Here is a 22,501-nt window from a genome sequence, read left to right as displayed (position 1 = left end):
ACTAGATTCAGATTCGAATATGAAAAGTGCTGTTAAAAAAAGGAAGTCAGGATCACTTATTTATCACTGTTTAAAGGATTTACTACTGTGATAAACTGGAAACTTTATTTTTCAAAGCATTTGCAAAGATGAAGTACATGAAATAAATGCAAGATTTGAGTGTTGGTTTGTTTAAGATGTGCATCAGAAACCACATTAACACTATGTTAAGCACTGAGTGAGTAAATTTCATACATTTATCAATGCAGCCTAAGTGCTAATACTAACTTTTAAAGTTACAAGGACCTTGTGTCATGTAAAAATTACTTTGGAAGTTCAAAAGCAAGTCAAGAAGCCTCCAGTCTTTTTCAAGCATCTATTTTTGCAGTGTTTGCAGTGGGTAGCTCTACTAGAACCTGCCACAGAAGAGTGGTGATCTGCAAACGCTGAGGAGATGTAAACACACACTTCAGAGCCTTCTGACAAGGAACTTAAGAGAATTTCGGGTTAGAAATTAAAAGCAAATATTACCTGAGGAAATCTGGAGCTCGTACAATCATATGCTGAAATTCTGCCAAGGACAGCTTGCCATCATTGTCCACATCAGCCTCGTAAATCACCTTATCACACACGAGGCTGACTTCTTCTGGGGTCAGTTCATTCCGGGTTAATTTGTTAACAGTTTTCTCTAGATCTGATTTGCATATGTAATCATCATTGTTGAAGTCTGACAAAGGAGACAAAAGTTAATTCAAAGCAACAAAAGTCAGCATTTTACATGGTTGTTTGCCAAGGCCCAATAGAGGGGTTTGGTTCCCAGGCTGTGATGGATTTTTATCAGTAGAATTCTCAAATCAGAAGTGAAGTTACCTCTATCTATTTGTAAAAGAAATCAATTACAAAATAAAAATCTCTTAATTTCTTCTTTTCATTCAAAGGGTAACAACTGTAAGTAGTTTAATGGCTAAACATAATAGCCTAGGAGTCATTGAATCATTCCAGCAAAATTGTGTTGGTTTGAAATATTGTCTTTAGCTGATAATAAAGAAAGTAACTGTAAATACACATCTAAAAAAAAAATCTTTACATTTGTCCTTGGAGTAAAAAAGCCTGCAGTTTGCTTCCCTGCCTCCCCCTCCCAAATCCACCCTACAGATTCATGGGCAGCCAAATCCCCTGTGCTGTACTTTTCCAAGCAGCCCCTCAGACAGAATTATTTCTTAATGATTATCAGCTTTTGAAAACTGCAGGTTATTTCAAGTTGTAAATTTGGTAGTAAATCTTAATACCAAATAAATTAGAGACAAAAGTATAAAGAAAACCAGAAGTTTTTAGAGAAGGGAGAAAAACATTCAAGTGGAATTAAAAGAAATGGTAACTAGAAATCTCTGTGCTGACAAAGTGAGGATTTTGCAGCCATACATTAAGCTGCAGGACTTCCCCACTTACCTTTTATGCATGTCTCACTCACCATAAATTTTAAAAGCATAATAAGCTTTCAAGTCTCGTGGAGCCATTTCACTTAGCACAGAAAACATGTCCAGAAAATCATCCAAAGTCATATTGCCATCACCGTGCTCTGAGAACACCTCTGCTATCCGCTGGCGGAATGGGTTGTCCTGGGAAACAGCACAGGAGCAAGGGAAGGTCATCCTTACTTGTGGCAAACACATTTCTCTCCCTCTCAGGATATTTCATAGAGGTGCACAGAGAGAAATTAAAGAGAAAAAAATTTATATTTCTGCTCCTTGTTTTTCCTATTTGGAATGTGTTTGGAGAATTGTTTGCTTGATTGGATTCTGGTGAGGATTGCTTGAGCCTGGTGGCCAATCCAACCCACCTGGGGCTGGACTCTCAGAGAGAGTCACAAGTTGTGTGAGAGTTAGAGTCAGAGAAAGTAGTATGTAGTTTTAGTATAGTATATTAATGTATTTTAGCATAGTTATAATAAAGAAATAATTCAGCCTTCTGAATTGAGTCAGACATTGTCATTTATTCCCACTGGGTTCGCCTGCATTTACAATACTTACTAACATTGATTTCAGTGCAGGCAAGGCAAGTGGAGTGAGATTATTTTTGTTGAAACACCTTTTTGGCAATTTCTCCCTTTTCTGCCTTTAAATTCTTGTCTAATGCTGTATCAGAAGCACACACCGCCACACCCTATTTAACCTTTGTGTTGTTTCAGCGTGTTTTCTGGGAATTACTAGAAGCTTCCAGAAAGACTTTTTACTTTGATAGCCCAAATTTATTTTATGGCAGCCTCCCAGCAATTAGTCCTGGATGAATTATTCAAGAAGGGTAGATGAAGCTGAAATGTGTCACTCGAGTCGTGTGCTGGGTACCTTGAGCTCTGGCATGCTGCCGATGAGCTCGTAGGGGAGTGTCACGGCGGGTCTGTCCGAGTAGTCAAGGGGAACGAGCTGTGGGGCCAGATCTCGGTACCTGTGAAACAACCTGAGACAGAGAGAAAAGCGTGTTGGCTCTTTGGATTTCTGAGAACAAGGTGGTTTGCTTTTCCACCTCGTTTTGCACTCTTTGCATCCATTACCAGATGGAGATCGGTCACTAAGTAACAGTATGTTTTTGTTGGAACAACTGTTATTAGAACAAGCAACATCATGTAACTGGTGAAAAATACAGAGCTTCATTATAGAACTGTTAGGTGAAAATGCTTACACAGGACATGCAGCCAAACCCCTGTGAGAGGAGAATAAGTTCATGTTTTCAGAGAGGACTCTCAGTCCCATCCGATCCTGCCTTTATCAGATCCTTTGGCCAGAGATCAAACAGGGAGTTCAGTGAGGCTCGGCAAAAACATGTCTTGGAGCAGCAGTGTAATCATTTACAAGAAAACATGAAGAAAACTTGACACAATCATTAAAGTTTTCATAAACCAGCAAAGTATTCCAGAGAATAACAGCACACTTTGAAGCATCTGTCGGAAAACCACGTGAAAAAAATATGGATGTCGCTGCCACTAAGATGTAATTAATTGTATTTATTTCTAATAAACAGAGGGACTAGTACGTTAATACAAAATTTAGAATTCTGACTCAGTTAAGGATAGGGTTTGTAAATTTAAAAAAAGCCAACAAAAATGTTCAGATTGCCCCAAAGTATCACTTTAAATTTTAGTAAATCCATTTAAAAATTATTTTTTAAATACCTTACTCCATATGTAACCTGCCTTTACAGCAATCTCTGCCCTTTATTCACAACATGCATACAGAAGACTCACCTGAGAATTTCTTTCCTTGTGAAAAATGTGCAGTCCTATGAAGTAAGAAAAGGTATAACACAAAATGACAGTTTTTAGCATGCATCGACCCAAACTTTTCCCATGCAGTGACTTAAATGAATTTATACTATAGTGTACATGTAAGCATTTAAAAATTCTTAATGGCATACATTTAGGCATATTTTATAATCTTTCCTTTTGATATAAAAAACAAACTATGTTACTAAAATCTTTGCTGCAATTCAGTATGTCTACTTATTAATTTTTAAAAGATGATGTTTTTAAAAACCCAACAATACCTTTGCCATTATTCAATGCCCTGTCCAAAGAGCCATTTAGTTTGCTTTATACCTGATATGCATCCAGTTGCTCCTGAGTGAAAATGGTTTGCTTGTTGCCCATTTTGAGCAGGGAATACTGACTCCTGTCAGTTCTTTCCTCAAAGGCACCTTTATAGGTCCTCTGGATATTCAGTTATTAAAAGCTGCAACAATGAGGCTCAGGTACAGCAGAGGATCAGGTAACCAACTTGTACAGGCTGCAAAGTATCATAATAGGAGCATTTCATCAAATCTTTAGTCTAGCTGCTTGAGGCTCTTATCCAGCAGCATTCACCCGTCTCCTGTGTGCACCACGAAGACTCGGGTTACAGGATTTAGCCAAATAAGTAATAGCTGCTCATTAGTGCCCTTCAGTTGCAAGAAGACCCAGTGGACCCTGCTTTTTCATGCCTTCAGATATGGTGAATAAACTGAAAAGTGTTAGCAGCATTTTCCTCCTTTAAAATTTAACACCAAATGATGGAAATTTGGTAGCCCCTCCTCCTTTCCTTCTCATATTTTATAGGGTCAGAATTATAAAAGCCCTTGGAAAAGCCCTTTTAGATCATTAATGCAGCACTGCCAAGATCACCAATATTCCATGTCCTCAGGTGCCACATCCACATGTTTTTTTGAACACTTCCAGGGATGGTGACTTCACCACTGTCCTGGGCAGCCTGTGCCAGTATTTTCCTTTAATGCACATTGTTAAAATACACTAATGCTGGTGGTAGCTTGTACTGGAGGTAGTAACCATAAATTCCGCTCACTCCCTTCCTTCTGCATCATCTGCTGACGTATCTTACTACTAATTAATGGTGATTAGCATGACATCCATCCATACTGATTCATACACGGCCTTTGCACTGAAAAGATGTGTGAGTGTATAGTTCATACCTGTGAACAGAAATGTGATGCTATGAAAGATGAAAAACAAGGGGAAAAAAGGAGGAACTGGAACAGGCTGCTTTTTCATGGAGCTGTAAAGTTTCTATTTCTGGGTCACTGGTTCCCTCTGACTGGTGGAAGATCTCTTCCTGGGGCAGGCTTGCTCCTCAGGGTATCTTCCCATAGCAAAAACGATCTGGAATGGTTCTGTTCAGAGTGCAACAAGAAGTGTGGGGAGGGATGGGGCTGGTCCCTCCTGGTGTAGCCTAGATCTCCAGGTGTTCTCCTCAAGGCAATTCCATCCTGTTGTCCTCAAAATCAGATTTATTATGTGATGTGCAACAAGCCAATAATTACACAGTTGAGAGAGATATTATTTGCACAAGCCTGGATGCTTGGTGGGTTTCCACAAATCCAACACACCCCACTGGACTTTCCACGCCATTATTTACAGAAGTTCATCGTCTTTTTCCAAGGTCAGCCTCTCTATTAAGATTATTTAGTAATTTCCATACAAGTTAGACAATCCCCAGCTAACTTCTCCACATGCAATGGGGAAGGGTCTGCACCTGGGCAAGGTCTTTTTGACCCTTAGGCATGATCTTAAGTATTATAATGAAGATAGTTCAGCTAGTTCAGCTGTAGGATATACAGACCTTGAATCCTTTGCCAAATTATCAATGTATACACACACATACATCAACATTTTGATTTACTACATCCCTAAAGCTTGTTAATTCCCATATGTTGTTGACTAAGGGCTGCTAGCTGCTGTCTTCCCATTCATTACATCTCCTTTCTTGCTGAATAGGTTTGAAAGTATAGAAAGAGTTTACATCAAAAAAAAATTCTATTTTTAAATAATCTTGATATATTCCATATTTTGCAAGTCCTGCTTCGGTTCCCCTCACAGAGATACCCCCGGACTGGGCTCACTGCCCGCTCCCCTCACGGAGGTACTAAGGCGGCTCAATGTCCGCTTCGGTTCCCCTCACGGAGGGGCGGGCGGGGCTCGTTACCGGTTCCCCTCACGGAGGTGCTAAGGCAGCTCATGGCAGTCCCGGTTCCCCTCACGGAGAAACCGTGCAGGGGTCGTCCCCGGTCCCCCTCACGAAGATGCAAGGCAGCTCATGGCAGTCCCGGTTCCCCTCACGGAGAAGCCGGGCGGGCTCGTTCCCGGCTCCCCTCACGGAGAGGCCGGTCCCCTCACGAAGATGCAAGGCGGCTTTATGGCCGTCCCGGTTCCCCTCACTGAGAGGCCGGTCCCCTCACGGAGGTGCAAGGCACCTCATGGCCGCTTCGGTTCCCCTCACGGACGGGCCGGTTCCCTCACGGAGAAGCCGGGCGGGGCTCGTTCCCGATTCCCCTCACGGAGAAGGCGGGCGGGCTCGTTCCCGGTTCCCCTCACGGAGAAGCCGGGCGGGCTCGTTCCCGGTCCCCCTCACGGAGAAGCCGGGCGGGCTCGTTCCCGGTTTCCCTCACGGAGAAGCCGGGCGGGCTCGTTCCCGGTCCCCTCACGGAGAAGCCGGGCGGGGCTCGCGCGCGGCTCCCGGCGCCGGCCGTGCCGTTGCGGCGGTGCCGGCAGGGGGCGCGGGCGCGGCCGTTCCGCCATGGCGGACTACGAGGCAGTGCAGCGCGGTCCGCTGCGGCTGAAGGGCAGCGGCGGGGCCCTGGGGGCCGGCAAGCGGTGAGGGGGGAGCCGGGGGGAACCGGGGGAGAACGGGGAGCGGTGAGGAGGGGTCGGGAGAACCGTGAGCGAGGAGGGGACACACAGCGCCGGGGCTGAGCTCTGACCGGGCGCTTCCCGCAGGAAGAAGAAGAAGGCGAAAGACAAGGCCCAGATGCTGGAGCAGATCGTGAGCAGCAAGAAGCAGGAGGAGGAGAAGAAGCGCGGGCTGGACAAGCGGACCCCGGCGCAGGTGGCCTACGAGAAGATGCAGGAGAAGCGGGTAAGGGTTTAAAAGCCGCTGTCACCCCTGGGGTGCGGCCGCTGAGGGGGCTGCGAGTGCCGGGAGTAACCGGCCTTAATGTGTCTCCTACAGCAAATGGAACGGATCCTGAAGAAAGCGTCGAAAACCCACAAGCAGCGAGTGGAGGTGAGCAAAACCATCCCGAGTCCATCAGGCCAGCGTGTTTTGTTGGGCTGAAGGAACTGTTCCGCCTTGTGAAACACAAGCCGGGACGCAGGGGGGGCTTGTGGTTCAACTTGGTGATGTCAGCACCCTGTTTTCTTTCTCTTTGCCTCCCCCAGGACTTCAACAGGCACTTGGATACTCTGACTGAGCATTACGACATTCCCAAAGTCAGCTGGACTAAATGACCGGGCTGCTTTTCACGGCTCTGGAGCTGGAGTTGTGTTTTGTTTGTATCAAGCAGGGTTGCCATGTAAATCTGTCTTTTCTCTATATTGTCTAATACATCTTCTGAGCTTTTATGACTTCATACTGTCTTATTTTATAGACTTGTTATTTAAAACCAATCATCCAGCAATGTCTCCTGTGGGCTGAGGAGCTCTGGTTTACATCGATGGAGAGGGCTGTTTTTTTTTAGTGTTTATAGTGAGATTAAGGCCAGAACGAATTGCTGTGAGCCAGATGGAAAACATTCCTTTTATTTTGTTAGTTCTAACAGTACTCCTTTTTTCAAGTGGAGTCTGACAGTCTCATTAAGTTTCTCTTGTAAGTTATGTGAATTGTATAATTACTTTCTATCAAGTTCTGTCAGAGGCCATGTTGCAAAACATGAAATATGTAAAATTGTTTTAGGAAAGGATATTCTTTGGTATTTGATCTTTGTATACTTTCAAGCCTAACCAGCAAGAAGGGAGGTTTAATCCATAAAATAGAGAGCAGCCAACAAGCTCTGAGTGATGTCCAAGTTTTGATAGCTGGATTTCTGGGATCCCACCGAGCATCGAGGCTTGTGCAGCTCTGAAATAAATAATCAGCGTGTCTCTCGAGTGTGTAATTGTGGCAAACAGTTATCATTTCTATCTTGAGTATCAACAGTATCATTTCTGTCTTCCAGAGGGGTCTGCTGCAAGTTGTAAATTCGATGTAATTTATTAAAACGCTGCTTCCACCCCTTTTTTGGGATGGAATGAAATGGGGCGTGTGGAGTTTGATTGTTACCCCCTCTGAGGGATGTATCACGATGTCGGAACTCCCAAACCGGGATGTTCTTAACCCGAATTACGCTCTCCGTGTGTCCGTGCCCAGCTCAGCCCGCGGACCGGCGCGCCGGGACTATTTAACGGCGCTGCCGCGGTGTCCTTCCGCCGCGCCGGCGTCACTTCCTGCGGAAGCGGAAGCGGCAGCGGCGGGCGGGACGGGCCCGGCCGGGGCGATGTCGGCCAGCGCCGTCTATGTGCTGGACCTGAAGGGGAAGGTGAGGCCCGGCGCGGAGCTGCGGGTTCCGCTGCCTTGGGACGGCTGCGGGGCCGCGTTCCGCTCCCCGGGCTGCCGGCCCCCGCTTAGCCCAGCGGGGACGGGGGAGTTGTGGCCTGCAGCCCCTCGCCGGTAAACGGGGACAGGGAGTTGTGGGCAGCCCCTCGCCGGTAAACGGGGACAGGGAGTTGTGGGCAGCCCCTCGCCGGTAGAGATGTTGGGTGAGGCGGCATCCCCGGGGTGATTAATCTCTGTGTTAGCGTTCAGGAGCACACATCATCGCGGGATATGATTATGTGCAGGTGCTTTTATTGAGAGCTTTGGGAATCAGGGGTACAGACCCAAATTGACTCCGACATGGCTTTCGAGCTGAACGTATTTTATATTATTATCGTTATATAACTTACATAAAAACTGGGGATGGGAATGGGGATTGGAAATTTGGAATGGAAAACTGAAACTGGGAGTGGGAAACTGGGAATGGAAAATTAGGAATGGAAATCTGGGAGTGGGCATGAGAATGGGGATGGAAAACTGGGAATGGAAAACTGACAATGGGGATGGGAACTTATTAAATTTATATTGTTCTATTGTATACATTGACAAGAGTTTCTCGTGATCTTCCTTAGGCCCCCTGACCACAGTTTCTCATGATTATTCTTACAATTAAACAGTAATTAATTACTAAGCAATCATCACATCTAACAATTATATCATTTATCATGTACTAGGTACACAGGTGCAGTTCTAGCAAGGTACAAGTCTTCATGTACCTAGGGTATTTAATTTTTTCAGGGCCTACTAAGCTTAATTTTCCTTTTAACCCTAAATCCCCATGATTTTAAAACCCTTTTCTTGTCATCTGCCGGTATCCTAGCTGCTTTGCTCAGAAGAATTGTGCATTTTCCTATCCTAAAACCATTCTTAGAGCCTGAGCAGTAATAGAGGTCTGGAAAATATTAATAGATTTTGCAATTACATGTTGGTGTTTGCAAAGTGTTTCAGCATTGTGATTTGCACTTACAAATGCAGAGAGGCTTGAGGGAAGCTGGATGATTTTAGAGGGGTTTATCCAGCATTTGTGTGGCTTGCATGGTAACGTCCTTGTGAAAGAGAAGAAAGAAGGATTTGGTTGCTTACAGGTTCTGATCTGTCGGAATTACCGTGGAGATGTGGACATGTCAGAGGTGGAACATTTTATGCCAATCCTTATGGAAAAGGAAGAAGAGGGGACGCTTTCTCCTATCTTAGCACATGGAGGAGTTCGTTTCATGTGGATTAAACATAACAACCTGTATCGTATCCTTTGTGCTGCAGATGTGCTGACCTGCCAAGGGTTGCTGCTGTGGTTTTAATGTCAGAATGCAAGTTGAAGTATGGGTGAAGTGGTATAAAGTGGCTATATTCAATAAAGTTGGTCATATTAAATAAGGGGTTTTTTGTGCTTTACATAGTGTCATATATACCAGCAGCATAAAGTCCAGAAAAGTGTTCTAATTTTACTCTAATTAATGTCTTCCTGAATGTTATCTTCATATCTCTTTAGATCATTAGTGCTGTTAAGTAGTTAATGCATAATTCTTCCAGGCAACTCTAAGTGCCTTAAATTAGGCTTTTTAAACTGCATTTAGTAAGTGTTTTTTTTTTTAATGCATATTCCTGAACATCCTTTATCAGTTGTTGCAACTTCTAAGAAAAATGCTTGTGTATCACTGGTGTTTTCATTTTTATATAAAGTAGTTCAGGTGAGTATATTTCAGAAGTAACCTTTATGTTCTGTCTAAATAGAAGGGCATAGAGCTTTCACATTTTTTAAGAACTTCAACAATAGTGTTTTTACTTTATATTTGATTATTTTGTTGAACTATCTTCTTAACCACTAATAAGGGCACTGATATTTTGTAGCTGTGTGGGCAGAGTGCTCTAAGTAGTTACACAAGACCTGAGCACCTGGAGGAGATTGTGAACTGGTGCATGTGTTGTCATGCCTCATACAGATCCTGTGCTTGCTTCATATCCAGAAAGATATTTTTTCATAATAGTTTCTTCTATGATTCTCTGTATCTGTTTTAATTGTGGTGGGTTTCCTGGGGCTGATCTGAGCAGAATGCTGTTTGGGAAGTATGGGGTTGGGGTTGGAACTTTACAGGATTATTATTTTAGATGCAGGAATACCTTCTGTGTGTGCTGTGCTGCCTCAGTTAATGTCCTTCTTCTCCCTCCCCCTCCTCTTGTTGCATTTCAGGTTTTTTCTGAATATTTCAAGGAGTTGGAAGAAGAGAGCATTAGGGATAATTTTGTTATTATTTATGAGTTGTTAGATGAGCTTATGGATTTTGGTTATCCACAAACCACTGATAGTAAAATTTTACAAGAGTAAGTATCACTCAACAGTGACAAAGCCCTTGGAATGTTTTGAGCCTTTTTCCATAGGCAAACAAATGTTTGGGTGTGTTCTAATTATCAAAAGTATTAATTTTATTTTTTTTCTGTGCCAATTTTCTGGTTGTGAAGGTACATCACTCAGGAAGGCCACAAACTTGAAACTGGAGCCCCACGCCCGCCTGCCACTGTTACAAATGCTGTTTCATGGAGATCAGAAGGGATAAAATACAGGAAAAACGAGGTGTTCCTGGATGTCATAGAGTCTGTTAACCTTTTGGTGGGTACCTTGGACTTCAACTTTTATGTAAGAATTGTAGTAAAAAGTGTTAAAAAGGGCTTTTTGTATGCGAACCTGCAACAAAAAGTCTGATTGTGGATGTGTTCTGTGACACTCAAAGCAATGTTATCATTAAGTTCCCATGTAATCATTAATTAAGTAATGTAATAATAATTAAGTAACATAATCATTAAGGAAATCCAGTACAAATAATGCTTTAATTGTGTGTATTGCTGATTTTTGGATATGTCCTTTGATCCTCTATACTGGATTAATTCCTGATAAGAAACATATCCAAGAAAGCCCAGGGCATGGGGATAGGGTGTGAGTGTTTCTTGATGTCACAACATACCACATCAGAGATGTCTTACCTCCCTCTTCATCTCTGTTCAGGTCAGTGCCAACGGAAATGTGTTACGGAGTGAGATAGTTGGATCCATTAAAATGAGAGTTTTCCTCTCAGGAATGCCAGAGCTGCGCCTTGGGTTGAATGACAAAGTTCTCTTTGATAACACAGGCCGTGAGTGTTGCACTAGCATGACAGTCACCACAGATGCTCTCTGGAGTTTTGGGATGCCTGGGTAGCATGGTAATCACAGAATCATGAAAGCTGGAAAAGCCCTTTAAAACCATGAGGTCCAACTGCTGAGCTGCACCACCGTGTTCACCACTAAGCCATGTCCCCAGGTGCCACATCCACAGGCCTCCTAAACACTTCCAGGGCTGGTGACCCCCCCGTGCCCTGGGCAGCCTGTCCCAATGCATGACCATCTTTTCAGTGAAGAAATTTTCCCAGAATAGAACCTAAACCTCCAGTGGCACAACTTGAGGCCATTTCCTCTTGTCCTATCCTGTGTTGCCTGGGAGCACAGCCTGACCCCACGTGGCTTCATGCTCCTGTCAGGGAGTTGTGGAGAGTGAGAAGGCTCCCCCTGAACCTTCTTTTCTCCAGGCTGAGTCCCCCCAGCTCCCTCAGCTGCTCCTTGTGCTCCTCAGCTCTGTTTCCTTTCTGGACACACTTCAACCCCTCAATGTTTTCCTTGTTGTGAGGAGTCCAAAACTGATGGCAGGATTGGAGGCACCTCAGCAGTGCCAGCACAGGGGGATGGTCACTGCCCTGATCCTAGAAAGTTGGCTAAAAGGAAGGAATGTCAGCAGGCAGCAGCTGTGCTGCAGTGAGATTTGGGCCATGCTTTGTGTGACCTGTGTGTTTCCTGCTAGGTGGGAAAAGTAAATCAGTGGAGCTGGAAGATGTGAAGTTCCACCAGTGTGTTCGTCTCTCTCGCTTCGAAAACGACAGGACAATCTCCTTCATTCCACCTGATGGAGAGTTTGAGCTCATGTCATATCGCCTCAATACCCACGTGAGTCTGGATGTTTGCCTTTTAATATGAGAATGGTTTCAATTGTAGCCACAATATCTTTCCCTTCTTTTTTTTTTTTCTTAAAACATGGGCAGCACATGGATTTTTGAGTCAACTGTTAATAGCAAAACTTGGTGCTCACTCCTGGAGGAATAAGAAGGTTTAGACTAAACTTAGCAATAAGTCTGTATAGTTTTAGCTGCTGTTGAAACTGTTTCTGGAATACTGTTTTTAATCTAACTACATAATGTCAGTGTAACAATTCATTGTACTTGTTTACAGCAGTATTTATGTCACTTTGTTTTATTGGAGTATGCCAGCCACGGTGACAAAGGTGGCCTTTGTTTCAGAAAAGTAAAAGAATTCCATCTAGAAAAGGTATATAGCAAAGAAATAGTTCAGTCCCTAGTATGTAAAACTATCAAACATTTTCCAATGCAAGTGTTTGTTATTAGGGATTAATCTGAGACATACATTTTTAAGCCTATAATTCTTGTACATTTGCTCATTGGTCTATCAGTGCTTGCTCATTTGTATAATTATTTCCTAAAAACCACAGTTCTGTCATTTTGAACACCCCAGGCTGCATTTTCTGTGTGGTTCACATACTGAGTGTAGTTTTAAGGGAAAGCAACATTTTAGTGACTCTGTCAGAGTAAAACTCAGAGCTGTGATGTGGTTTTTTACCATCAGGTAAAGCCCCTGATCTGGATTGAGTCTGTGATTGAGAAACATTCCCACAGCCGCATCGAGTACATGATCAAGGTCAGACATCCTTAAATAATGACTAATTTTAGTCTTCTTTTGTTTGTTTTCAAAGCTTGATGAGCAGTATATGCATTTTTGTGCAAATATTCAGGATTTCTGTGGGACTTAGATACCTTTGAAGACTTCATTTGTCAGTTATGATCTCAGTTCTGGTTCCCAGGATATAAGTTGGGATGGAAGGAGCTGTGTGTCTCACAGCTCTCTGAGCTCACCAGCATCATGGAAATACTTAGACCCTGCTTTTCTGCTTTCTTGTTTTTCTTCTTTAGGCAAAGAGTCAATTTAAGCGTAGATCAACTGCCAACAATGTGGAGATTCACATCCCAGTTCCAAATGATGCCGATTCGCCAAAGTTTAAAACCACTGTTGGAAGTGTCAAATGGGTTCCAGAGAACAGTGAAATTGTCTGGTCCATTAAATCTTTTCCAGTAAGTGTTGTTTCTTACTCTTACCACCAAAGAGTGTAATAATTACTTAACACTAATACTTCCTTCATGTTTAGACTCTGCCTAAAGCAAATCCTGTCAGTATCAGACAAGTAGCAGTGGCCTCTTCCTCTTTTTCCATGGCTGAGAGATTGGAACTTGCTAATAGATGTCATTTATATTTGTTTCACTTGGATATTTTTTGAGAACCCAGGCAGAGAGCAAATTTTTGAGTGATGTCTCTGGGTGGTGTAATCCTTGGCCTGGCTTTAGCAGCAGCTGTTAGAGTTTGGTCAGGCTCTACTTCTTGGGTGGTTCCATGAGCATGAGCTCTGTCCAGTGCTAATGGTGTGATAGTGCAGCTGTGTGTCACTATTTAATCTGAATTTATGAGGCTGGAAAAAAATCAGTTATGCCTCAGGCTGGATCTGCATTTTTTTTTTTAAAAAAGAGGACTTTTAAAATAAAAATACATGTCACTTTGAGGCCCTGGAGAAGAGCTGCAATACATAGTGGAGTTCAGCAGTTTGATGTTAAGAAAGCTACTTGTATCATTGCAAGTTTTTTATTATTTCTTTTGTTTCAAGAAAAAAAAATTGTCCCTTTTGGATAGGGTGGAAAAGAATACCTGATGAGAGCTCACTTTGGACTACCAAGTGTTGAAGCTGAAGACAAGGAAGGAAAACCTCCCATCAGTGTAAAGTTTGAGATTCCCTATTTCACCACTTCAGGAATCCAGGTCAGTGACTGAAAACAGAAAACAGATAAACGCTGCCCTGTAACACGCGGGGTGTTTCTCATCTTGGTAATTCCTGTTCAGTTTTATCCACAAGACAGATTTTTACCCATAAAAGGGTTGGGTTTTTTGCTAAATGCTGCTTTGTCAGCAGGGGAGGCTTTATATCTTACAGATCTTTCTTTCCAGGTTCGTTACTTAAAGATAATTGAGAAGAGTGGCTACCAGGCCTTGCCCTGGGTCCGGTACATCACCCAGAATGGAGGTGAGAGGAAGGGAATATTTTGTTTCTCCAGAATAAACCTAAAAATTGCAGCTCCTATTTTGAGTATGAAACTATCTGGTTTAGATACACAGTAAATTAAACTACACTATTTCTTTTCCAGTTCCCTTTTTGGTGTAGTAATGAAAGACCCAATGGGGTAGAGTGGTAATGCTGTTCAAACATTTTCTAATTGAGCTGGAATTTGGTACATTAAAAAAAAAATACATCATTAGCAGTATGCTCACACATATCATTCTGCCAGCTTTAAAATGTAGAAGACACTGCCTAGTACAAAATACTAGATTTTTAGCAAGCAAAAATGGTGAGGTTTGGTTTTGTTGGGTTTTTTTTGTTGCTGTGGTAGTATTGTCGTTGTCATTTTGGAGCTTTTTTTGTTTAGTTAGTTTGTTTTTCACTTTTGTTTCTGTTTTTCTAAGTAATCTTTTTTCTGGCATTTAAGCATGACTGCTCACAATTGCCTTGCTTCTCACGGCCATTCTAAGCAAAGATTTGAGTTTATTTTATAGAATTGTTGAATCCCAGACTGGTTTGGGTGGGAAGGGACCTTAAAGCTCATCTTGTTCCACCCCTGCCATTGGCCAGGGACACCTTCACTGTCCCAGCTGCTCCAAGCCCTGCCCAGCCTGGCCTTGGGCACTGCCAGGGATCCAGGGGCAGCCACAGCTGCTCTGGGCACCCTGTGCCAGGACCTCGCCCCCACACAGGAAAGAATTTATTCCTAATAAATTTAACCCTTCCCTCCTTCAGTTGAAGGCTATTCCCCCTCTCAGAGTTTTATTAATATTTGCACATTACTTATTAATATAAATACAAGAATGTGCAGATTTTATCACTTTATCCCAGCTTGCTGCTCTCTTTACTCCTTTGAAAAATAACTAAAATTGGGTTTTTGTTGTTTTTTTTCCCCTTTACAGACTACCAGCTCCGAACACAGTAAAACACCTCACAGGCACCACAGACAACAAACCTTCAGGCCTAGAATTCATTTGCAGAAGCTTCTGTGGTCCTGAGAGCTGTGAATGTTGTTGCCAAGGGTCTCGTTTCTGCAATCTTGGATTGACAGAAGATTGGAAATTTATTGATTTCAATAATGTGTTTGAGCTTTTGAACCATTAGTATTGATTGTGTGGATATTTATTTCATTCTTAGAACATGCTGATCTTGCTGCTAAATGCTGAATTACATTAGGAGTAGCAGTTATATTGAGGAGCCAGGAATCCAGAATGAACCTTGGGAATGTCTTGTTGATGCCTTGTCCATTACAGTCACAGAGTTTCTAGTATTTGTATTTTAGCATCCCTAAAGACATTGGCAGCATTATGCTACAAATTAGGGAGATGATTGTGCAATTAAATGACTGCTGAACACTTCATTGTATTTAGCCCAAGGTATTTATTTTTTTTTCTGGGCATTTGGGTGCCTTAACTCATTCATAGCTCTGTTAACTTAAAAAAAAAAATTGAAGAATATGAGTTGAAATTATCTGAAGTAAAAAAAATACGGTTAGGTTTTTTGTGCATGGTTTCAAAGGAATTAATCTGACAGAACAGCTTCAAGTGAAAGGTGTGGAAACAAAAATGGGATTTGTTAAAGACTTAAGTTAACTGAGAACAAGAGATAACAGCAGTAAATGCCTGTGGGAGAATCTCTGGAAGCAAGATTGCTGGCTCCAGTCAGTCAAAATGCAGATGAAAAAGTTCCAACCTTGGGACACCCCAGAGCCTGGAAACCCTCTGCCAGCTGACCAATATTTGCTTTTTCAAATTTCTGTTCATCAAACATGTTCCCAGTTGTCATATGTAGGTATGAAGCCTTAGATTAGGGATTCAAAGACCAAAACACTTCTAGAGGTAATGTAATTTGGTAGGAAGATTGGGTGCTTATGATTATTTTTCCAGATAATAGTAATATACTCCAAACTCTACCTGGAAGTTACTGTGTAAGAGGCCGACAAAAATACAGTTGCCATCTTTCTTCCAGCTTGCCTTTTGTGTTAATTTAGGGCAAATACTTCCCCTTTTTGCTGTAGTTTGCTAGAATTGTTTAACTTCATTTGCCCTAAGGAGGGATGTTTTCTTTCTCAGTCTTTTCTGTTTGTAAGCAGCTATTACTGTATCTTCCTGGCAGAATGAATAACAGTTTGCAATGTTATTCTTAAAGGTGTTATTTTTTTTACATGCCATTTCATTTTTTTCTGAGAAGCTACAATTGGCATGGGTGTACATAGTTACTTTAGGTTTTGGTGAGGTTTTTTTTTGTCAGGAAAATTGTGACGGTTATCAGTATTTTCTTTACACAACTTTTAGGGTGTTTTAGGTTGAATTTAGTGCTCCTAAGAGGTGCTAAACTTACAGCATCAAACTCTAAATATCTATGTCTGCAGATGTGATGTGATAATACACTGTGTGCACAATTCTCCACTGGTGGGAGAGTCCAGGAGTGTCCACAAAGAGTGAGAAGGAATTTCAGTCACTGTCCTCACTGAATCCTTGTAGTCTGTACATAGATACACCTGGGTGTACAATTAGCCAAAAATCAGCTAAACTCCCCCCAGGCTGCAGCTGCTGTGACATCACAGAAGATATGCCTCAGGAAATCTAATGTCTGGCGGTGTTTGGCAACAACCACACACCCAGTTTTTGGCATCCATGGGTGTGGACAAGTGTATTCTGACTCTGTTTGTCACCCAAAAAACTTGATGTTGAAATAGAATCATCTTGTTCAAATTTCAGTTCCACTACTCATTTTCATTTGAACAATTGAGCTTATGACTGGACTAGAACTTTTTATATTAAAACTGTAACTGGTTGACAAATCACTTTCTGCTGACTTATTTTTCAAAGTGTTTGCTCTAATTATGCCTGTAAAATGTGACTCTCAATAGCTTTGTTTTCCTCTTGGAATTTGGATCTTGTGGACCAGAACTATGTTTTTCTCCTATTTTGGTGCAGTTTGACTGTTCTGATGATGGGGCATCAGCCATGCTTGTCCAGAAGGTAATAAAGGGCAGAAAGTCCTCTTTGACTCAGCTGTACTTTGCCTGATTCTTTTCAGTTTGATTTACACCAGGTAGTAGCCTCTAATCTCAGAGTATGCTCACCTCTTATAATGTGAGGCCTGGATAAGTGAAGCAGAACTTTATAAATGCAAAAAGTACTGATATTCCTGATTTATTTACCAAATTCTGAAAAAATTTTCACTTTCCTGTTCTCAATAAAATCCACCCATGCACAATAAAATTGGTGATCAGAAAACAAAATTCCCTTCCACTCCTTTTCATGGCCACCTCCTGAAATTCTGAAAGGCACAGGATGTAACCCAGACCCAACCTGAACTTTTGCTGCCCTGACAGTCCTGAGCACACTCTGAACCTGACATCAGGGACCCGGGCTGGGGAGTTTTCTTTCCCAGGGAACAGGGCTGGTGTTTGTGTTCAGGGCCCTGCAGCCCTGAGTGGTTGGCTGCTTCCTGAAATTCCGAGTTGTGCAGGATGGAGCCCATAAAAAACCTGCCACCACTTCGAATTTGAGCTTCCTTGACAGTCCCAAGCTCATCCTGCAAACACATCAGGAACCTGGAGTGTGGTGATACTGGTACTGGGATCCCCGAGTCCTGGGAAGAATGATGCCTCAACTCCAATGATTTCAGAAGGCTAATTAATTATTATACTATATTACACTATACTACACTAAAAATAACTAACTGACTAGAAAACCCCTGACTCTCTCCTCAGAGTCCCACCACACACGTGGATCCAACTGCTCAATGAATCCAAACAGCATCACCAGAATCCAGTCAAGCAATCACCTCGGGTAAACAATGTCCATACCACATTCCACATGGGCACAAACGGGAGCAGAGAATGAGCTAAGAATTGGTTTGATTCTCTTTTGTCAGCTTCTCTAGGAGAAATCCTGAGAAAGCCAAGTCTCCCTCTGTTCAGAGGCATGTGAATACCACAATGTGAGTTTTGTTTCACAAGGAAAAGGGACGGTGTTTGTGTTCAGGGGCCTGTGGCCCTGAGTGAGTGGCCACCTCCTGAAATTCCAAACTATTGTAAATGCAGGCAAACCCAATGGGAAGAAATGACAATGTCTGACTCAATTCAGAAGGCTGAATGATTTCTTTATTATAACTATGCTAAAATACATTAATATACTATACAAAAGGAGGATACTAAAACTACATACTACTTTCTCTGACTCTCTCACACAACTTGTGACCCTCTCTGAAGAGCCCAGCCCCAGGTGGGTTGGATTGGCCACCAGGCTCAAGCAATCCTCACCAGAATCCAACCAAGCAAACAATTCTCCAAACACATTCCACATAGGAAAAACAAGGAGCAGAAATAGAAATTGTTTTCTCTTTCATTTCTCTCTGTGCACCTCTATGAAATATCCTGAGAGGCAGAGAAATGTGTTTGCCACACCAAACGGTGCAGGATGTGTTCCAGACCCAACCTGCCACCATCTCGAACTTGAGGTGCCCTGACAGTCCCAAGTGCACCCTGCAGAATCCCATCAGGAGCCTGGCCTGGGGAGTTTTGTTTCACAGGGAAAAGGGCCAAACTTTGTGTTCAGGGGCCTGCGGCCCTCAGTGTGACCACTCATTGTTACACTCTGGGTGCCTGTGTAGCTGCACTGGCAAAAAGAAACAAGGGATGTTATTTCAGCACTTGATCTCCTACAAGGAGAGCAGGTTTGGGTGAGACACTGAGATGAAACTTTCTTGGGAGGGTGGAGAGACCCCTGGATCCCTGGAAGTGTCCAAGGCCAGGCTGGACAGGTCTTGGAGCAACCTGGGAATGTGGAAGGTGTCCCATTGAGAATGAGATGGGCTCTAATATCTCTTCCAACACAAACTACTCTCTGATCCTACGAGTAATTTTTTCCCCAAAAGTTTTATTCTTACCTGTCAAATCCTTATCTCACTGAACTTCATTCTCTGCTTTATGTGGTAAAATGTAAATACCTTGGTTTGCCACCATGTTATAGGTAAGTGCCTGATACAAAAGACTTTTAAAAGAGGATTTGCATGTTTGAAGCGCCTGACCTGTGTTTTCATAGCTGTGTTGGCACCTGGCAGCAGAACCATTCCCTGTCCCTCCCCAGGCGCGCAGACCTGGCACTTCATTATGCACCATTTAATTGCTCCTGGATTAGATAATTGTCTCTGCAGGTGCGGCAGCGGCGCTCCCTGTCCGAGCCGTTTCATTTCCTGCAGTAGCGCGTGTGGAAGTGAATGAGAGAAGCTACAAACTCGATTTAGTGCCGCTGCCCCGGCCGGCTCTGCCAGCAGATGGCATTCCCAGCTCGCAGCTCCCAGTACAGCTGAGTGAGAGCCGTGCCAACGCTATGTACCCAACGGGCCTTGATTTCGGGAGGCACAGCTATTTTAGTGACTCTTGAGTGCATTAAAAACCACCCAAAACATCATGTAATTAAATTATTTTTTTAGCCTTACGCAGTGTGATTTTTTTTTTTTTTTTTTTTTTTGAGTTGAGCAACTTTGCAATTTAGCTGGATAGTTTTATAGTTTTAACATTCTTATTTCTTGCTTTTTTTTTCTCTCGTGTGGCTGATGCTGGTACTCCCTCAACGTGCAGTAGGGGAATTGGTGCCAAGGGAAGGGATGACCCAGTACAGCATCACAGGAGCAGCTACTCGGGGCTCTGCATTGGTGCTGGGTCACAAATTAAACCTTAGCTGCTGGTTTGAAAGCTCCTGTGTGATATAATATTATAACAAAATAAAATTTAAAAATTAAAAAAAAAAGGAGGACCTTTTCACCCACACACACTTGATTAGCTCTGGAGAAAACTGGTTTTGTCTTGAGAAATTAGTCCGAACCTACTTCCCAATCAAGTAAAATTAGTGCCTTAGAAAAGCTTAATCCCACCTTAGTCTTGCAGCTGAAAAGTCTTTTCTTATATGTTTTTAAGGTTTTCTTACTCTTCCTTCTCTCTTGGCAACTTTTTTCTGCTGGAATACTGTTTGGACTGCATATATTTGCTTCCTAATTCTGAGCTGGTTTTGTCTATAAAACATCCTTACACATAAAGAGAAATCATGAGACTTTATCTGGAGTGGATTTGCCTCTGGTTAGGAGATTGCACCTGTTTATTTCTGACTTAATTCTGTGAAAATAAAAAGGCTAAACCTTGGCACCTCTGTCTTTATCTTGTGCCAAATGCAGTGTTGCAATATGTTCAGTGCTTTTTTTTGCCTTTTTTTTCCCCTCTGTGGTTGACACCCACTGCTGTTTGTAATTTCAGCAGCCCTGGCAAGGTTGATGGCCTTGCAGAAAACAGAATGAGAGAGCAAAGTTAAGGGACAATATGAATAATCTTAATTACCACGGTAATTAACTATACGACAATGTTGTTTACGCTACAGGAGGAGTCAAAATGTAAACAAACAATTGTGAAACTTTTTTTCCCACAAAATTTTGTGCAATTCAGTGCGTCCTCTAAGTCATGCCCTCCCCACACACAGATAAAACTTGTTTCTCCTGTAGTTACAGCACGTTGCCTTGACTCAGCATTTGTGAAAGCACACACTGCAGGCAGATGCAGGAGATTTCCTCTTGTGGCTATTGCACATTAGGGAATTAGTGAAAAATTAGTGAAAAATTAGTGAAAAATATTGCACATCAGGGAATTAGTGAAAAATTAGTGAAAAATTAGTGAAAAATATTGCACATCAGGGAATTAGTGAAAAATTAGTGAAAAATATTGCACATCAGGGAATTAGTGAAAAATTAGTAAAAAATTAGTGAAAAATATTGCACATTAGGGAATTAATGAAAAATCAGTGGAAAATATTGCACATTAGGGAATTAGTGAAAAACTTTGGGGCTTTAGGAGCTCCAGCACAGGGAGGACATGGACCTGTTGGAACGAGTCCAGATGATCAAAGGGATGGAGCAGCTCTGCTGTGAGGAAAGGCTGGGAGAATCCCAATCCCAAATCTTTGGGTTGACCTGGAGTGACAGGACAAGGGGGGGATGGCATCACACTGACAGACAGAAGGTTTAGATTGGATATTAGGGGGAAAAAATTTGGTTTTGAGGCCCTGGCACAGGTTGTCTAGAGAATCTGCGGCTGCCCCATCCCTGGGAATAGTCAAGATGAGGTGTGATGGGGCTTGGAGCAACTTGGTGAAGGTGTCCCTGCCCGTGGCAGGGGATAGAACAAGATGGTTTTAAGGTCCTTGTGCTTTTCCTGTGCTGTTCCTGTGACCTCCCAGGCTTTGGCAGTGCAGGGCTGTGTGGGGACTGAGGTGTGGGCTCTTCACAGGCCACCACTGCTCTGGGCTGAAATAGAGTAAAATTGAACAGAGTAAAAATCCATTTAAATGTAGGTCAAATGTGCCACTTTAAGCTTGCTGAATATGCTGTTTAGTCTAGTTGATATACAACCCTAGCAAAACTACCCCAGCTAAAAAAAAAAAATACTACAAATTTCCACATTAAAAGATAAAAAATAAAAAAGACTCCTCAAACCTTAAAACAAACAAGACAAAGTAACCCAAGGGTTCTTTCTATACTTTCTAACAAAAACTAAGTACAACTAGCTATAAATATAATGTAAAATCAACAAAATAAATATGCATTAACCTATTGTAAAATTCTATGCATATAGAAATTAGTAAGAGTTCTCAGAGGTACACATGTCCATTAAAAAGCAAGAAGTCCCTACATACATCCACAGCACTATAAATAAACATAACCATTCCCTACAAATCTCTATTGAAATTGTAAAGTTTAATTTTTCATCCACATTTCAGGGCAGCAGCACATCTGGCTCTGCTCCTTCACACCAGCTCCCAAAGAGAAATATGTAGGATTTTTTTAAGGCATAGGAGTTGTAGCCAAACTCAGATCTGTATTTGTTCTCCTGAAAATGAAGGAGTGCTGTTTTATCAGGATGCATCCTGGACTGAGTTCCCAAGAATTGGTGCAAACATCCATCTAAAACTGAGACCTTCCACAGCCCTGCCAAAGCCATGGCATTTCACTGCAGGATTAAAGCCACTTCTCCCACTTCAACTGTTCTGCTGCTCTGCAATTATTGATAAACTCATTAAACCAGGGGATGTGGATAATTTTGAGTTCAAGATCAGAAATTATGCCCAGTTTATAACCTCTCCTCATCTCTTTCCTCCAACTCTGCATCTCTTTTTGTCCATCTGGTTTTGAGCCCTGCCCTGACAGCTGCAGCATGGCATCAATGAAACTTCATTTTGCTGGAGGTGGAATTACTCTGAGTTACTCTCAACAAATTGTTGGACTCGATCACGGAGCCTCCAAGTTTTATTTGTGGGCTAATGGTCAAATAAATAAACAGAAACAGACCTGAATCAAATGATCAGCAACGTGAAGAACAAGATGCTCCCAGAGTCAGCCTGCTGGGCTTCAGCCCATTCTGGAGAAAGTTTTGTAGGCT

General features: G+C 42.5%; 3 protein-coding genes across 3 annotated transcripts; 2 read left to right on the top strand and 1 right to left on the bottom strand.

Moving 5' to 3' along the window:
* Positions 1 to 7: 7 nt before the first annotated feature.
* CIB3 (calcium and integrin binding family member 3) lies at positions 8 to 3,622 on the bottom strand. Its single transcript, XM_021540072.2, has 6 exons — positions 3,572 to 3,622; positions 3,221 to 3,255; positions 2,325 to 2,436; positions 1,451 to 1,598; positions 511 to 706; positions 8 to 29 (listed from the first exon to the last, which is right to left on the bottom strand). The coding sequence occupies exons 1-6, from the start codon at positions 3,620 to 3,622 to the stop codon at positions 8 to 10; spliced, it is 564 nt and encodes a 187-aa protein (XP_021395747.1).
* A 2,377-nt stretch (positions 3,623 to 5,999) lies between these two features.
* FAM32A (family with sequence similarity 32 member A) lies at positions 6,000 to 7,395 on the top strand. Its single transcript, XM_021540074.3, has 4 exons — positions 6,000 to 6,115; positions 6,239 to 6,377; positions 6,471 to 6,524; positions 6,680 to 7,395. The coding sequence occupies exons 1-4, from the start codon at positions 6,039 to 6,041 to the stop codon at positions 6,746 to 6,748; spliced, it is 339 nt and encodes a 112-aa protein (XP_021395749.1). The 5' UTR covers positions 6,000 to 6,038; the 3' UTR covers positions 6,749 to 7,395.
* A 340-nt stretch (positions 7,396 to 7,735) lies between these two features.
* AP1M1 (adaptor related protein complex 1 subunit mu 1) lies at positions 7,736 to 17,079 on the top strand. The gene is made up of 12 exons (XM_021540086.2): positions 7,736 to 7,815; positions 8,957 to 9,113; positions 9,492 to 9,559; positions 10,060 to 10,190; positions 10,329 to 10,476; positions 10,870 to 10,996; positions 11,698 to 11,840; positions 12,534 to 12,605; positions 12,878 to 13,036; positions 13,647 to 13,772; positions 13,959 to 14,034; positions 14,970 to 17,079. Exons 1-12 carry the CDS (start codon positions 7,774 to 7,776, stop codon positions 14,990 to 14,992), a joined length of 1,272 nt encoding a protein of 423 aa, XP_021395761.1. The 5' UTR covers positions 7,736 to 7,773; the 3' UTR covers positions 14,993 to 17,079.
* The last annotated feature ends 5,422 nt before the right edge of the window (positions 17,080 to 22,501 follow it).

This window comes from Lonchura striata, chromosome 28 (assembly GCF_046129695.1).
Source record: "Lonchura striata isolate bLonStr1 chromosome 28, bLonStr1.mat, whole genome shotgun sequence".
Classification (NCBI taxonomy): domain Eukaryota; kingdom Metazoa; phylum Chordata; class Aves; order Passeriformes; family Estrildidae; genus Lonchura; species Lonchura striata.
Note: the sequence above shows the minus strand (reverse complement) of the source record. Positions and strands in the feature narration are given on the sequence as shown.